Source organism: Podarcis gaigeae (genome assembly GCF_964106915.1).
Source record: "Podarcis gaigeae genome assembly, chromosome: 8".
NCBI lineage: Eukaryota > Metazoa > Chordata > Lepidosauria > Squamata > Lacertidae > Podarcis > Podarcis gaigeae.
In genome coordinates, this window is record NC_139684.1 from 15484260 (window position 1) to 15502381 (window position 18122).

The window sequence follows — 18122 nt, forward strand, 5'->3', positions numbered from 1 at the left end:
ACTGTCTCTCAGACCTTGTGGGGGGCCGGATTATATTTGGGTGGGGGGGGAACGAACAAATTCCTGTGCCCCACAAATAACGCTGATTCCCAGGACCGTCAGTGGGCTGGATTTAGAAGGGGATTGGGCTGGATCTGGCCCCCGGGCCTTAGCTTGCCTACCCCATGCTTTAGACCTTTTCACTGCTACCAGGTGAATGAGTGGTTTGACCCCGGCTGCCTTTCACAAAACAGCCCTTGTGTCTGCTCAAGGACAACTCAAACAGCATGGAACTTGGCTCCAGATGTAGGGATGTATAAACAGAGACAAGTGTTAATGAAATCAAGTTAAATATTAACTAAAAAGGGAAGGAGGGAAGTTCTTACAAAAAATAGTTTACATAGAAAAACCTATAGAAAACAGCATATCTCAACAATGGAGCAAAAGAACAACTAAATAAATGGTTAGCCACAAAACCAGCTCTCCCCCGCAGTCACATTCCCTAAGACCACAGACTTATCAGGCAGTTCTTCACATAAGACTTTTCTATGATCCTTCTCACTGGTATATATCCTTTGTGAGAGACCCTCCTTGATCTGAATACTAAAGAAGAACTGTGGGTATGGTCTGGGGCTAGGTGACTCACAAGCCTAGCAATCAACAAGGTTCAAGGAAGCTTTTAGGTTTTAAATCTCAAGACAGGCTACGTGAGATCCCTCACATCTGCAACAGTTTTCCCACCTTCCAATCTGAGCACCCAGACAGGTCAGGCTTAACAAGTTAACTCCATATTCCCCAAGCAACATTACTAGACATGACAGTTAAATTCATTTCCTTCCCCATGTGACACAGTACAAGGCAGATTCCTCTGTCGCTATGACAAGGTCCCTTAAACAAAACCTAGAGAAGTGCACCTGGAACGTGGTCAAAACAAGGGTGTAGTGAAAGAGTTGTATTCAACTCAGGCCACATTCACTCCATATGCTTAACTTGCCATGACCTCCACCCAAAGAATTCTGGGAGCTGTAGTGGATTAAGGGTGCAGAGAGTTGTTAGACCTTCCTATTCCCCTCACAGAACTACAGTTCCCAGAGTGGTTTAACAGTCAATCCCTTTTCTCATGGAACTCTGAGAACTGTAGGTCCTCAAGGGGAATAGATGGGTCTCTTAACAGCTTTCAGCACCCTTAACAAATTACAGCTCCCAGAATTCTCTAAGGGAGGTCATGACTGGTTAGTGGTTCCACAGTGCTTTAAATGTATGGTGCAAATGTGGCCTCAGAGTAGACCCACTGAAATTAATAAACTTAAGTGAGTCATGTCCATTAACTTCAATGAGTCAACTCTAGCATTGGATAAAACCCGATCACCTCTGAACTGGAGCAGGGCTCCCTGTGCTTCCAGGGCCACACAGTTTTACCTTCTTGGTGCCACTCCGAAATCTTCCAACTCCCATTACCTGAATCAGCATCTTGCGTAGGAACGGCATGACGAAAGCCGGGTTCATGCTGCTCAGCCGGCCCACGGTGCAGATGCCGAGTTCGCGGATTTCAAAGACCTGGTCATTCAGGGCTACAAAAAGAGCCTGCAAGTTCTCCGCCTGGGCCAGGTGTGCGTCGAATCGCTCATCCAGGGAGGCCAGCACACAGTATCGGATGTCAGGGTCTGAAAGAGCACATTTGAGCAGGAGGTGCTTGAGTGAAGCCTAGTTTAACAGTGCTGAATGATATAGTCACATCACAGGGAGGGCATTGCTTCTGTGCCTGTTCTCTTGCTAGAGGAAGACATAGAAATGCCAGAAGCCGCCTCATACTGGGTCCGTCCAGTCCAGTTATGTCTGTTCTGATTGGCAATGGCTCTCTAGGGGAAGGGTGGCTAATTCCCAAAAACTCCACTGATTTTGGCAGCAATAACAGGGGGATACAAAGTAGACACCCCAATGAGCTCAGCATCCCAATGACCCTCTCTGATCCATCAACTGATGAGTGGGGAGAGGTCAAGAAACCCCTTCCACAGCCAAACTGAGGAGGTGTGCCTGGGCATGTATATTTAAGATTATGAGAGCATATGTAGTGACCACACCCACTTCTGACCACTAGCATGCATCCTCCAGCCCCTCAGAAAGTGGGCCAAATGCGAATGTAGCCTTTCGGCCAAAAAAGATTAGGCAGCCCTGCTCTGCGGTCTCAGGGAAAGAGATATGTTGCCCATCATTTACTACTCGATTCTTTTCACCAGAGATGTCAGGAACTGGATCTGGAACCTTCCAAAGAAGGTGCTCTCTTACTAAAGTAGTGTTGTTCTCCAGGAGTTGGCATATCACAGCACCCTGAAAAACTGATTATTGGGAGTTAAACTGCTGGCCTACCCAATGATCAGAACAGCAAGGTTAAAGCAGAAGGGGGTGGGCATTGTTCATATCCTTTGCTGGGAACCTGATAAAAGCACCATAGAAGTGGCAAACCTACCCCTGGCCTCTGCACTCACCTGGGTCTGTGATACCGACCACCAACAGTTTGCTGAGGACATCCGCCACCACCTGCACAGCAGTCTGGCTGACGACATGGGTGTGCCCGCTAATCAAGTGAATGGATGGCGTGAGCAGGCGCGAACATGTGCGAGCAGCCTCCATCCGGACCTCCTTGTGCTCGCTGTTGAGGAAGTGGTCCGCACAGTGCCGAACAAACTGAGTCAGTGAATGCCCTAAAAGGGAAGGGGGGGTGGACCGGATGGATAAAATATTTTGCTGCCACTCTCATGCATGAGACGCAAGGCAGGGGGTGACCCTGCTGCCCCTCTTATTTAGGATTTCAATTTGTTTTCTACCGCTGCTGTCACTCACCTTCAAACTCAAAGCTGCCCAGGGTGCGGAGCGCAAGTGTGGTGCTGCCCACATCGTTGGTCTCAGGGATATTGGTGAGGCTGGGAGAAGCCAGCTGGTGGGCCAAGCCTTTTGGCATGCCTGGGTGGCGCAGGGGCCTGTGCATCAGAACCATGGAGAGCATCTTCAGCAGCCCGTCCTGGATCTCCTTCTTCAGCTGGGGGATCTGGCGACTCAAGTCGTACAGCACGGCTGTCAGGGCAGGGCTGAGGGCAAGACAGAGGTCCGCACAGGTCCTTTAGCTTGGCAAGTCATTAAGCAGGGGTTCAAATCCTTTTGCAGTTCTCATCCTCTAGGCTGGAAATGTAGAACTTGTGCCACTCCAGATGTTACCAGGGTACAACTCCCATCAGCCACTGCCAGCACAGCCAATGGTTAGGAATTATTGGAGTTGTAATCCAGTAACACCTAGAGAGTTACAGGTTCCCCAACTCTGCCCCAGTCCAATAGTCCAGTCTTTGGGGCAAACTCTTTTGCAGGCTTTGGTGATGTCAAAGTCCACAAAAGATTTTTTTAAAAAATCAAAGTCATTTGGGTCTATTAGGAAAAGTCTCTCTAGCTTTCTCTGACACACAAATTAAAAAATCATCAGAAATGTCTTGGCAGAGTCCTTCCATGCCTGAAAACAATTCCGGCCTCAACTAGTTGCCTGGATATAATTCCCAAAAGTTGCCAGACTCCTACCAAGAGGGTTGTGGAAGGTCAGGAGACAAAAGAATTCAGCTCTCAAACTTGCCCCACTGGTAATAACGATTAATAAAAATTTCTTGCTTGTTTGCTTGGGCATTTGCCTCATAGGAGATATTTAAAATGACAGAAGTGGACATTGAGGCCTTCAGAGGAATTCATGTGGAATTCTGGAAATACTTTAAATACCAGCACAGACTCCATTCTGGAGAGACACATGGAGAACTTGACATTTCACTGAAAAACAGCAGCTTCCTCAGAGCTAACAACACATGCTTCACTCTGCATACCCACTACACTTGATAGAGGTGCACAAGACGATTAACAGCAGAATCCTAAACTTGCATGACGCCAGGATTAGGAATACCACCCCTGCTATGCCAGCAGAATGCTCACTGCATCCAGTGCAAAGCCAGCTCAAGAGGGGGAAAGAAAATCACACGGGTTGAATAAACAAAAACTCTGCCAGTGCCCACCAATTGGGAACTGTGCCAGCAGCGACACCCATGTACCAACAACACAGGAAGGTGAGCCAATGGATTCATGACGATGGGGACACATGTGCTCCCAGCAAACACCCCTGCATCATTATTTGTTATTATTAAAATTCTATCTGGCCCTTCCTCTCAAACGAGGTCCATGTCAGTAATAAAACAATGCAATTAATACTTTGAAAGAGTCAAAACTTCTGGGATGCTTCAGCACAAACATGCACACATAGGATAGCTGTAATAGGTGGCATGGGGTAACACACTTAAACTATATCTTATATCCCTTCAACTCCATTCTTCAGAGGTGGAGCCCAAGGGATGCATTCCTGCATGGGCAACACATGCCAGTATGGGATAGGGGCCAGAGGCAAAAAACAAGTGGGGCAATGGATGCTGCTCTCACCTTTGTACAGTAAGCTACAGAAGTCAGGTGTCAAGACATCACAACAGTTCAAGGACACATTCCAGCCAGGCAAAAGCACTCAAGGAGGAGAGTCCTGGGGAGAGTCCAGAGGGCCGGATCAAGATGCCTCAAGGGCCCCATTGTTTCCCAGCCCTGCAGGGAACACTGCTGCACTTAAACAAGAGGCATGTGTCTGCAACCATGAAGTGGGCATGCACCAAGGAGAAGCCACCAAGTGCAACAGCTCCGTTGCGTAAGCCCACTTGATGTTTCAGATGTATTTGGGGTAGTACTAACTAAGTATTACCCAGGGCAGACCCACTGGAGCTAAGTTAAACATGGCCATTAATTTCAGTGCATCCGCTCTGAGTAGAACTAGCACTAGAGATAAACCCTGCCCCCTCCAGGGTTGCTGTAATGTTTGCAGCAGGACCCAAAGAGAACATGCTAGAAATGTGGGTGGTGCTTAAAGCCTGAAGTGGAGCCCTAGCCAGTTGTATCTTTTGAAAAAAGGCTAGTGGTTAGCAGAGGGAAACGCAAACCCACAAGTGCCACATAGTGGCTGGCAGAGGTAACAGATAATCCCTACCTCAGTCCTACAGCCAGCATGGGTTCCAGAAGCTCCTTGATGTCTTGCTGGATGGAGGGCCCCATCGCACGTGCCAGCATACTGATACAGGTAAAGACGGTGGCATCCACCTGCACCGACTTCTGCCTCCTGCTGAAGTGAATCAGAATTACAGTTTCAAGAAGAAGGAAGTGTCATCCTGAATATCATCCTATTTGTATAACCATTTCTGCTGCCCCCAAGACAAAGGTTAACAGGATGCAAACACCACCTAAGGACGAGCCAGAAGAAAACCCAGTGGGCGTGTTATTATTATTATTATTATTACCATTATCAATTTGTAAGATCCCAGGGCAGGTTACCACAATTAAAATATAGGTTTTTTGTGTGTGTGCGCGCGTGCATGTGTGCGTAACGTGTGTGTTCTATTTGTGTGTGTGCATGTCTCTATATATGTATGTGTATAAATTATATCAATGAATCATAGGTGGTTTGTGTGAATTTGTTAACATTTTGTGCGAATGCATTAATGGAATAATGTAATTACACTTAGGTTTTTAAATATGTTCTGAGAAGCTTGGAAACCTCTAAATCATATTAATTATAATTTTGGCATAAGCCCAATTCTGGGCAGCTTCTGTATGTTTCAAAAAAAAAAAACACCAGGCAAAAAAATCATTCCCTCCTACAGATCACAGTTCGGAGATTATCATTTAAAAAGGAAACCTGTGAACACTTTTAAAAGACATCACAGCCGCCTCCTGACCTTTGCATGCAGCACACTCACTTGTGGGTAAGATCCTTTGGTGGGAGGGCAGCCTTGATAATTTCAAGGACTTTGGGAAGGTACACCTGGAATTCTGACCGCACGGCCACCGAGAGCAAACCCAAGGCCTGGAAAGCGGCAGTTCGCTCCTTCTCTTTTTTGACGCAGCTCAGCACGTGGTTCATGGTGTCTGGAAGGTAGTGGTCAGCTGGCCACACGTTCACATGAAGAGAGGAGAGAAGAAGCACAAGCAACATTATTTCGGGGCTGCATTTGTTCAGTGAGAAAGAGGTTACTGGCCAAATCTGCTCACAAACTTGTTTACCACAAGCCCGGCTATCAAATGTAGGTGGGCGATTTTTGGTTAAAAGTTGCTGGAAACAGCAAGAGGGGAGAATCATAGAATCATAGAGTTGGAAGAGATCACAAGGGCCATCGAGTCCAACCCCCTGCCAAGCAGGAAACACCATCAGAGCACTCCTGACATATGGTTGTCAAGCCTCTGCTTAAAGACCTCCAAAGAAGGAGACTCCACCACACTCCTTGGCAGCAAATTCCACTGTCGAACAGCTCTTACTGTCAGGAAGTTCTTCCTAATGTTTAGGTGGAATCTTCTTTCTTGTAGTTTGGATCCATTGCTCTGTGTCCGCTTCTCTGGAGCAGCAGAAAACAACCTTTCTCCCTCCTCTATGTGACATCCTTTTATATATTTGAACATGGCTATCATATCACCCCTTAACCTCCTCTTCTCCAGGCTAAACATGCCCAGCTCCCTTAGCCGTTCCTCATAAGGCATCATTTCCAGGCCTTTGACCATTTTGGTTGCCCTCCTCTGGACATGTTCCAGTTTGTCAGTGTCCTTCTTGAACTGTGGTGCCCAGAACTGGACACAGTACGCCAGGTGAGGTCTGACCAGAGCAGAATACAGTGGCACTATTACTTTCCTTGATCTAGATGCTATACTCAAGTGCTCTTGCACTTGAGTCCTGCTTGTGGGTTTTCCAAAGGCATCTGGTTAGCCACTGTGAGAATGGGATACTGGACTTGATGGGCCAGTGGCCTGATCCAGTAAGGCTTTTATTATGTTGGGTCCTGCTTGTGGGTCCTTACCTAGTGAGTGAGGAAGTAAAGGCAGTTTGCTTATGCTCAGAGGTCATTCACAGCCACCAGCCAGTAGGCACAGAGAAATAACAGCCGTGGCTAAGGCATGGCTCTGGTTCCAGGGCACCAAGAAACACTCAGTTGAAAGTAAGCACAGAATCTGGAAGTTCTATCCCAGCCTTTCCCAAGCTGGAGCACTTCAGATATTTTGGACTACCACTTCCATCAGCCTCAGCCAGCATAGTTGTAGCAGTAGGATATATTCCACCCAGTCACCACCAGTCTGTAGTAGAATAAGTATATTCCATTCTGTACAGGAATAGCAAATAGGTTTGCTCCTGCAGTCCCATCTCCTCCACCTGTTTGATTCCTGCAAAATGAAATTTTAAAATCCCACCTCTGAAAAAGCAGCATGCAAGAGCGCTTTTACCTGTGAAAGCAGAAGGACGAAAAGCTGCCAGGCGTGGCAGTAAGCTGAGGACAGTCATTTGGATCAGAGAGTTCTTGCTGCTTCGGCACTTCAGAACCCAGTAGCACACCTGAGAGACAGACAAAAGGTAAAAGGGTGTTATGGCAACAGAACAGAAAACAAGGCTTGAGATGTATGGTTGGGCCATACCACTCCAGACTGCAGATGTGTGGGTGGTTGTTAAGAGATGTGAAGGGCTGCGATAGCAACCAGAGGGGTCTTTCCCCCCTGCAATTTTTCCAGTGGGGGAAAAAATGGAGATCTGAGGATAAATGGGGGCAAAACCTCTCATGAACAATTTTCTTTTGTAGAATAGTGAGAGAAATGCACTTCAAGGGATAGTTTTAAAACATTGTTTGAGATACACTTCAGTCCCTCTAAAATTGTTTAAAATCTGCAATACACAGGAAGTTCAATGGCTGTCTACTGTAGAATTATTTATCAGTAATTATCTATATTATTATTTGTTGTTTTGTTGTTGTTGTTGTTGTTGTTGTTGTTTTCAATTTATATGCTGTCCTTTATCAAAAGATTGTAGAACAGTATACAACATTAAGAACACTTTACGGAACATAGTTGTAAAAACATAATAAAAAGTATAATAATAGATAGCATAATAAAAAAATAATCACAGTAACTTTAACTTTAGTATTAGACACATACATTGGTTTGTATCCCACTCAAGTCTCACCGAAAGCAGACCCACTGAAATTGATAGACCCAAGTTAGCTATGTCCATTCATTTCATGGGGATGTATAGCCTATACAGAGTAGGCCCACCAACATTAATTGACATGGCTAACTAAGGCCTGTTAATTTCAGTGGGTACATTTTGAGCAAGACCAGTACAGTATTGGATATAACCCACCAGACCTACTCCGAATAGAACAAATTCTTGGTATCTGAATGGGAGCCAGAGTCAACTCATATAGAACCGGCAGAGAACCAGAACCAAATGGGAGGGATCTCATTACCTTTTTCTGGGAAGCAAGGACTGTTGCATTCAATGTAAGACTTTCTGTGGGAGTTGGCAAAGAAGGGATGAAGTCCCTGAAAGTTGTGGCTAGTAGCTCTGAAATGAGCATGGTGAGGTTACTCCAGTCCTTCTCTGTTCCTTTCCAGGATGGAAAGGACAGAAGGTTTGTATGGAGATGTTCTCAGTCCATCAAACCTCATCTAAACAAATGTCATTTGCTCCTTGTATTTTTGCATTGATCAATGGTTTCTAACAAATAGCTCTGACTGTCATCCACACACAAAATAATGTTTTATTTAAACACTACTGATTTTCACATTTGAACCCATGTCAGATCATAAGCTGGAATATGAAACTATGGATGCAGCTAATTTACAAAGCCATTTGCACTGACTTGAAGTTATGTCTGATTTCACAAACTATACTATGGGTCTTTACTCTGCCTTAGGAGGCTGGTACACGCAGAAAGAAGGACCTTACAAGCTGAGCAGACAATAAAGCAGTGCAGTATCATGGTTGGCCTGTTGCATGCATGGAACAGATTGCCGCAATGGTTGAAATGAGCCACATTCACTGCTGCACTCATCAACAAGTATGTATAACCGCAGAGCTTCTTCAGAGGGAAATTTTGAACTGGGCGCATAAATTATCTCTCTTCAGCAACAGGTGAAAAGATGAACAGAGGGATTCCATAACTCCAAGGGATGCTATTCAAGCTGTGCCTGTCTTGTTGCAGTTTTAAGGGCAATATAAGGGGGGGGGGGGTGTTTCAAGCTCACCTGGTCGAACTTCTCTTCCATGAGTTCTCTGCAGCACCGACTTTCTACCAAGGTTGACTTGGGTGGGACAGGTGATGCGCCGAAACCCATTATTGGGTGGGGGCTGAAGCCCAGTAGCCCTACCAAGGCATTGGACTGCTGAGGCTGTATAGACTGGAAGCTGGAAAACGGGGTGATGTGGCGAGGTTTGGTCCCAAAGCCCAGCATGTCTTTGCAGTATTTGTCGTGCACCATCTGCTGCTGTGTAATCTCCTCCATCTCTTCTCTAAGACGCTGTGGGGAAGGGAAGGAAGAGGATGTTTAATGCTGCTTTTCCTGGCCACCCACCCCAGCATGGAAGGCAACAGAAGATCAGCCCGCTTGGGCTTTTCCTACCAGATGCCCTCCAGATTTTTTGGGCTACAGTTCCTGTCAGTGTGGCCTATGATCATTTACCTCTTCGTTACATGTCTATACCTGAGCTTCCATGCAGCCTCCTCCACTAAATACACACAGAACTATCATTCCCAATAACTCCTAAGGCAGGCATGGCTCAACTTGGCTCTCCAGCTGTTTTGGGACTACAATTCCCATCATCCCTGACCACTGGTCCTGTTAGCTAGGGATGATGGGAGTTGTAGTCCCAAAACAGCTAGAAGGCCAAATTTGGCCATGCCTGCCCAAAGGAGATGGACTCAGAGATAAATACAGTTCATCCGCTGTGCAGCTATGTCCTAAGAAAATGAGCAAAAAGAGTAGGGGGAGAAGGATATATTTTAAAAAATCAAACCAGGATCCTTTGTTTCAGGTTGGCATTAAAGATGGGTCTCAAGCCTGGGAAGGTTAATGAACCCAACCTGAGAACATGCTCCTAAATCGTCTGGAACACACAAGAGAGTCATTGGGTTCTATGCAAAATCTGGACACATAATTTCTTTGGCCTTTTACAGTCTTGCCATATTTTGGTTGCTTTTCTGCCATTTAATGCAGAGGAGGAGGAGGAGTTTCAAGAGGTTGTTGGCACCTGGTCACTGCAGGCAAGAACAGCTCACAAATATTTGCAATGCAAGCTGACTCTAAAAAGTCATCATTGGCCCAACCAGACCGACCTCAATATATTTGTGGGCTCTGATTCAAATCAGCAACCTTAAACTAGCTGACAGAAGAACATTAAGAACTCTGCTGGATCAGGCAAATGGCACATTGTGCTCTCACAGTGGCCAACCCGATCCCTATGTGAAGTTCACAAGCAGAACCTGAAGACAACAGCACTTCCCTTCCTGCCGTTTCCAGCAACTGATACTTTGAAGCATTGCTGACTCCAACTGTGGAGGTGAAACATGGCTAGCAGTCACTTATAGCTGTATTGTCCCATGTATTTGCTTAATCCCCTTTTAAAGCCGTACAAGTTGGTGGCGATTGTTGCCTCCTATGGGAGCTAGTTTCGTAGCTCAACATCCAGAGTAGCACCCAGCTGTGCCCCCTTCTTATCAACTCACCTCTCCTTCCATGCTGCTGATCCTCACCAGCTCATTAAGGATGAGCAAGGCCCCATGGATGCGGTCATCACGGTTCATACCCTTCTCCTTGGCCACAGTTTCATCAAAACCCTTCTCAGCTTCCTCGTATGTTTGCTAAAATGACAATATTATTATTACTTGGCATTTATATAGCTGTTTTTCTTACTGCTCAAACACTTGTATCTTATTCCTTCACACTGTCAAGCAAGTCAGTGTTTTATCTTCATTAACACAGAGTTGGGCAGCGAGGCTGAGAGACATGCCAGCAGATTTATGGCTGAACTGAGATTTCCACCAAGAATGCCAAGGCTTAGAATGCTGAGAGCCAGCGTGGCATAGTGCTTAAAGCATCAGACCAAGAGTTGGGAGTCCAGGGTTTACATGAAGGTCATTGGGTGATCTTGGGTCAGTCACCACTTCTCATACTAGCCTTACAGGGTTGTTGTGGGGATTAAATGAGGAGGGGGAGCATTATTTACAATAGTGTGGCATGGATAGGAGCTTATTCCACCCACATAAGCCCTGAAAGCTTTCTCCTTACTCGATACCACTGTGGTTTCTGCATCTCTTTTGACTCTCGCTGGGTAGTCAGGATGAGGCAGGCTCGTAAGGCAGAAACGGCTCCCTCACGGATGGCCTGCTTTGGGTCCCACACGGCCACAAAGATGTTGTCGAAAAATGGCTGCACTTGCTGGAAAAAGAAGGTGGGGACGCTGATTGCCAGCTCTCGCAGAACCAAGACCTGGAGGGGAGGTAAGAGTGAAAGGATACGAGTCAAGAGGAAGGAAACAAGAAATCAGGTGCTTACTAACAGTGCTGGCAGGCTCACTCACAGGGGTCATGCCTTCTGTCTGAAGCTCATACAAAGAGCAAGGTGGAGATTTGTTCATACTCAACTTCTAACTCACAAGGCCAAACTAGATACAACAGTAAATGCGGCTCTGCATTTAACACACAGGTTTTTTGAGAAACACAAATAGCATCTGCTGGGGGAGGAAGTTTAATAATTATCAAGGTCACAACAGGAGTGGATGGAGAGTTTAATTGTTTCCTCCCCTGCTGTGGTCCTAAGGAGAAACATATCTGAATCTGGTGCTTGTTTGGGGGGTGGGAATCCCCCATTGAGCAAGGGTTGAGCATCATCAACAGGTTACAATTCCAAAAGTTAATTTGGGGAAAGCAGAGAGTCTTAAGCTGGTATAAACCCAAACACATGTTTCATAGCACAATATGCCCTTAGAGCGGTTAACTTCCTGGACAACCCTGCCTTATGTTATGGTATGGTGCAAAGTTTGGTGTTTCAAAACAGCACTGGTTAAATGTATGGTTGGGTAGGGAAGACACTGAGATGAGGAAGGAAAAACAGTGGAAGACATGACCAAGGCTTAGGCATTTGCTCCCAGCTCCGGATCTCCCCTTGAAGTACCACTCCTGAAATCCTCAAAAGCCCTGTGAGCTGTTTGCATCCAAAGAATGGACTCTTACCGCCGCGTGCCTCCGTCCTTCATTTCTGTCGGCTCCCAGCCACTCCAGAGCCCGCTTCACTTCAAACTCGACGTATTCCGCTGTGAAGGTGTCACCTGCCATGGCCAGGCGCCCAATGGCCTTGGAGGCCATCTCCATAACAACGGGGTCATTCGAAGGAAGGAGATTCCTTAGGTAATTGGCAAACCTGCCAATGCGGGTGACATTGCCTCCCTCAACGCCAATTAGGCTCGCTGGGGAAAAGAAAAGAAAAATGCCAGGGGGTGTTTCAAAAGTGCCATAGCTGGGTAAGACATTGGAAGAAAGCGAATATCCCTACAATTCACTAATTTAAACATATCCCTGCTACCTCTTCCTATACCGCAAACCAGCCTAGAGAAAGACAACCCACCATTTTTGAAAATCGTAATTCAGAGGCAGGGGAATCTTTATCAGCTCAAGGGCCACACTTCCTCCTGGGCAACCTTCTGAGGGGCCACATGTTGTAGCCGGATAGGCGAAAGGGGTTCAAGCAATTAATGTAAACATTAGCCTACTGTACAAAGGTGCCTTCTACACACACTCACATGCCACTCCTTATCCTTCTTCCAGACAAACAAGAGGCACTGTCAGAGTTCAAGGACACATTCCAGCCAGGCAAAAACATTCCAGGGGGATATGAAGTAGGTCTGAGGGGGGACTCTCTGGACTGAGGAGAGGCCAGAGATCCAGACAGAGAGGCCCAGAGGGCTTCATTTGGCCCCAGCCCTGAGGTTCTCCATCCCTGGCTTGATTGGTAAGGTGTATATACAATTATCATCCCGCACAGTAAGAGTGAACTCCAAGAGCAGATTCTTACACAGCAAAAGAGCACCATCCATACATAAGAGAGGTAACAGCAGGCTTGAGGGAACCCCGGGGTTTGCAGAAGGAAAGAAAAGGAAAGGAAAGAAAAAAATATTTAGATTGGAAAAAAACAAAGGATGGAGGGAACACACACCCACACCCACACCAACAGTCTAATGATGGCTTAGCATGCTGAAGGCTGCTGAAATTCTATTAGAAAAGTGGAATGGAATGGAGTATCTTGGGAAAGGAAAGGCTGGCTAGAACCCAAACAGGAATATTCAACACTGTCATATACTGAGCTGCAGGTCCCACTTGTCCAGCAGATTCTGCTGCTTACAGAACTCCGCTCTGCAGTTTCCATTCCCAATAAGCAAATATCCATCTTTTTGCCAAGCTTTTTCCTAAACAGGCCCAGCTAAGTGGAAATGAAAAATGGACAATGGGTTCACTCACTCACCCCCTCTCCAGCTAATTGGAGGTTTAGGCTCCCTGGCAGGAGAGGAAACAGCATTTCAGTTATTTACAATATTGTTTGAAGTTGTGTTTTTATGGCCACTTTGAATGTTTAAAAAAAGGCTAATAATAATAATAATAATACTGCATGGTATAAGGCAGGAGTGATGAACATCAGGCCTGAGGGCCAAATGTGCCCCCTGTCAAGTCTCTCTATCAGGCCCTTGAGACTCCATCCAATTCCCCACTCCTAGAATAAGGGGAGGCTGTAAGGCAGCAGAACAAGCTGTTACACAGGCTTTTTTAAAATGTAGGGAATAAAATAAAAATACCCCTTTTTTAATTGTTCTTTTTTGCATTCTGAATGGCTTTCTTGTCAAAACATTGGGTTACATTGGGTTATTAAACAAAAGAACTATTTATAAGTGTGTGTGTGAGAGAGAGAGAGAGAGGGGGGGGGGAGGGAGGGAATATGCTATAACCCAATGTGACAAAAAATAAAGGAACTCTCAGCATATCAAAATTTTTGTTAGACAAAATATGCAGGCACTTACCTATGGCCAAAATGCCCCCTTTCCTCTCATTTGCATCTGAACTAGAGACAAGCTCAAAGATATGATGATTCAGCTGGTCGTAAAAACGGGTAGATTCCTCTTGGCTCATCTGTGCAGGAGAAAACAAACAAAAATTTTTGAAAAGCAGTCCTTGGCCATGAATAAATAAAAGCTTTTCCAGTCTCCATAATTGTGCGGGGGAACGGGGGAGGCAGAAATGAATAAAAAGTGTTAAGAACATATGACTGATCCAAACTCAAAGAAATCTCTCAGGCTTTCTCGTTTGTGCCTTGATGGAAAGGTGTTGGACGTTGGAGAGGAACCAGAGTTGGGTATTGCAGCATGTGCTTTGCATGCAGGAGGTTCCAGGCCCAATCCCAGGCTCTCCAATTAAAAGGGTTCAGCTATGGACAGAATGGCCTGGTGGAGGACAGTTGCCTATGAAATTTGAAAATGTTTTTAAATAGCCTGTGGGTCAAATTATTATTTAAACGGCACCCGTTTACATGATGTACACGTCAAACAAAATCCAAAGAAAGGTATCTGCCCCCAGGGAGATTACAATCTAAGTCTGACAGCAAGGAGAGGCAACTGAGGGAAGGGAGAGGCAACTGAGGGAAGGGAAAGGCAAATGTGAACAAACTGAAGCAAAGAAATCATAGAATCACAGAATCATAGAGTTGGAAGAGACCACAAGGGCCATCGAGTCCAACCCCCTGCCAAGCAGGAAACACCATCAGAGCACTCCTGACATATGGTTGTCAAGCCTCTGCTTAAAGACCTCCAAAGAAGGAGACTTCACCACACTCCTTGGCAGCAAATTCCACTTTAAATCATTAAAGCAAAGACTTTATTGGAAAGGTAGAAGGGAAATTATACGTCGTTCAGGCTTCCACTCCCAGGAAAAACATATATGGAGCTCTGCCCAGCTCTCCTCCCATCTCACTCACCTCACGGAGCTCCATGGTGACATAATGCTGCAAATCTTTGGCAGCTTTTGCCCTGGCCTCTTCGTTCCGGCTCTTGAGGCCACCAGCAAACTGCTGAAGGATAATGACCGTCCCCGACATGGTGGCGGCAAATCAGAGCGAGAAACATCAACTCGTCTGGGCCCTTAAGGAGAAAGAATGACAGAAAGAGACCATTACGAACTGGTGAAAAAAGAGAAGGCTGCAGGTCACTTCATCCCAAGCCTCTGTCATAGGGGTTATGTTTCCAGTTTACTTTGGAGATTCTGCAAAAATGGGACAGCTTCAAAAGAGAGGCATACATAATTCATCTCTATGGTCTTTTCAGCACGTATGGAAGCTTTTCCTTTTTCAACAAGCTGTGGCAATATTTATTTATTTATTTAATTTCTATACCGCTTTATATTTTTAAGAAAAATCTCAAAGCGGTTTACAGCATATTGAATCAATAAAACGTAAATAAAACAATAGAATTCTTTATCCCACTGTTGGATAGTTCACAAGTAGTTCATGCACTGGTTGCTTCAAGACTGGATTACTGCAATGAGCACTATGTGGGGCTTCCCTAACGCTTGATCTGGAAACTGCAGTTAGTGCAGAATGCTGCAGGGCGATTGCTGATGGGAGTGAGGCTTTGTCAGCATATAACACCTGTACTCAGAGATCTGCACTGATTACTGATTTGCTACCATTTCAAAAACCGAGGCGCAAAGGGCAGTCTGCAATTTCAATTGAGAAAATATGGGGGGGGGGGCGAGTAACTCAGCGAAAGTTGTTCGACTTTTGAGGCATGTCCGGAAACAGAAGCATTTACTTCTGGGTTTTTGGCATTCCAAAACCGAAATGTTCAGCTTCCGAGACACTTGAAATCCGTGGTACCACTGTGTGTGCGTGCGCATATATATATATATATATATATATATATATATATATATATATTTGCTTTCGTATATATACATACACACACACACACACACACATATATGTGTGTGTGTTTATATATGTGTGTGTAGTTAATGTGTGTGTGTGTATATATTCTAATTAGCAATGACTAAATAATAATAATAATACCAATGACAAGCAATAAAGCCAGTGCCATCCTTGACAGGAAGCCTAATCGAAGAGATGCAACCCTTGCAAGACCAAGTCCGTCATGTTACAGGTCTCTGATCTGATGCAACCTACTTGGATTAACGGGCACAACTAATTTAGGCTCATTATTTGTTGTTGTTGTTGTTTATTTAAGCCCCACCTTTTTCTGACAGGGACTCCAGACTGTTTTATGGATAAAGAACAGCTGAAAACAAAGCTACAATGGAAATACTCTTGAGTAGGACTAGCATTGAGTTGGATACCACCTAGAAGAGGCTCTCTCTCTCTATATATATATATGTACAGTGGTACCTCGGGTTACATACGCTTCAGGTTACAGACTCCGCTAACCCAGAAATAGTACCTTGGGTTAAGAACTTTGCTTCAGGATGAGAACAGAAATCATGGGGCAGCAGCAGGAGGCCCCATTAGCTAAAGTGGTACCACTGTATGTGCATGTACATATACATGCACACACATATATACATATATACATACATGTGTATACATACACGTGTGTGTGTGTGTGTGTGTGTGTGTACAGTGGTACCTCGGGTTAAGTACTTAATTTGTTCTGGAGGTCCGTTCTTAACCTGAAACTGTTCTTAACCTGAAGCACCACTTTAGCTAATGGGGCCTCCCGCTGCACCGCCGGAGCACGATTTCTATTCTTATCCTGAAGCAAAGTTCTTAACCTGAAGCACTATTTCTGGGTTAGCGGAGTCTGTAACCTGAAGCGCATGTAACCTGAGGTATCACTGTATATAATCATGTATATATATGAATATGGATACTACCTCTTAAGAACCTATACATATGTGTGTTTACACACACACACACACACACACACACAAGCTGTTACGTTAAAAGGTATTATTAATAAGGAAAACGGCAATAAACCGTAATTGGGATACAGAGAAACTGCAGAACGGAACTGAGATGCGGACAGCCCTACCTGGGAGTAAGCTCTACTGGCGAAGTTTACTCACGAGTAGACACAAATCCTGAGGTAAAAATTAAAATGCAAACCCCGAGGTAATTCCTCCAACCCCTTTGCCTCCCTCACCCCCGAGTGTCACCTTTTCCTTTCCTTCCTCTTCTCCTCTCACCGCCTCCTCGGCCTCATTCTCTCCTTCGCGGCCCGGCAGAGCGCTCGCCTTCTTTCCCCGCTTCTGCGCCCGCCCTCAGTGTCAGCACCGCCCCCTAACCGGCTAAACTAACCAACCAGAAGCCTCCAAGCTGTTGACGGATAGGGGCCCTGCTAGTAGAAATAGAGAAGAGGAGGGAGTGACAGGGTGTTGTCCCCGCCCTCTTTAAAAAATAAATAAGAAGAAAGCAACCTTCCTCTTTTCCCCGCCCTCTCAGGGCGGTACGGAGAAACCGTCTAATCAGAAGAGAAAAATTGGGAGATTGACATTCACAAGGACCAGTAGGACGCCAGTTAAGAGGGAAGGTGGGGGTGTCGCGCAGTCGCTTCCGCCCAGGACCGAGCAGGAGTCGCAAGTGCGCGTGCGCCAAGCTTATCATAAACCATAGAGAGCTCAAGACTTCAGCCATCTGAAGGCTCTATGATTGTGGGGGTGGGAAGCGGCTCTCTCTTTTGCCTTTACGGAGCCGAAGACTCTCTGACCTTCCCTACCGTAATTACAAGACTTAATTTGATGGACCCCACTGCGCAGGAAATTTTAAATTTCATAGCTAATATTGAAAAAATAAATTTTAATGGTTGAGTTATTTTTGTCCTATGGTATGCTTCATTTATATATTGCTTTAACCAAAGGTTTCCAATGCAGTGAATATATAATCAAAGTGCAATACAGTACATACTGTAAATCAGCAATACAAGATCGGACATTTTCCTATTCCTCAATAATACAGGATAGGATTATTACTAGGTGCATTGCACGGGGAGGGTTGCAAAAAGCTTCCATTCTACTTTGCAATATATGTGTATTTTCATCTATCTCGACACACACACACACACATACACACAAACACATATTAACACACATATATGCATATATATATATATATATATACATATATACATATATACATATATACATATGTACACATACATACACATATATACATATATACACATACATACACATATATATACACACGCGCGCGCAGATAGATGC

At 45.2% G+C, this 18122-nt stretch overlaps 1 protein-coding gene across 4 annotated transcripts in view; it reads right to left on the reverse strand.

The window, feature by feature from the left end:
* The window catches only part of MTOR (mechanistic target of rapamycin kinase), a 99879-nt gene extending 82692 nt beyond the window's left edge, over nucleotides 1-17187 (reverse strand). For 2 of the 4 annotated variants that reach the window (XM_083750044.1, XM_083750042.1), the window contains exons 1-13: nucleotides 17058-17187; nucleotides 14869-15031; nucleotides 13919-14027; nucleotides 12084-12316; nucleotides 11140-11340; nucleotides 10578-10712; nucleotides 9100-9372; nucleotides 7306-7414; nucleotides 5796-5982; nucleotides 5030-5158; nucleotides 2821-3065; nucleotides 2466-2681; nucleotides 1438-1643 (exon numbers count right to left, since the gene is read on the reverse strand). In XM_083750044.1, coding sequence (XP_083606170.1) covers nucleotides 1438-1643; nucleotides 2466-2681; nucleotides 2821-3065; nucleotides 5030-5158; nucleotides 5796-5982; nucleotides 7306-7414; nucleotides 9100-9372; nucleotides 10578-10712; nucleotides 11140-11340; nucleotides 12084-12316; nucleotides 13919-14027; nucleotides 14869-14988 — 2163 coding nt within the window. In that variant the 5' untranslated portion in view covers nucleotides 14989-15031; nucleotides 17058-17187. Of the gene's footprint in view, nucleotides 1-1437; nucleotides 1644-2465; nucleotides 2682-2820; nucleotides 3066-5029; nucleotides 5162-5795; nucleotides 5983-7305; nucleotides 7415-9099; nucleotides 9373-10577; nucleotides 10713-11139; nucleotides 11341-12083; nucleotides 12317-13918; nucleotides 14028-14868; nucleotides 15032-17057 lie in introns of all 4 variants that reach the window. The other 2 variants (XM_083750043.1, XM_083750041.1) reach the window with 1 other exon arrangement.
* Nucleotides 17188-18122: the final 935 nt, after the last annotated feature.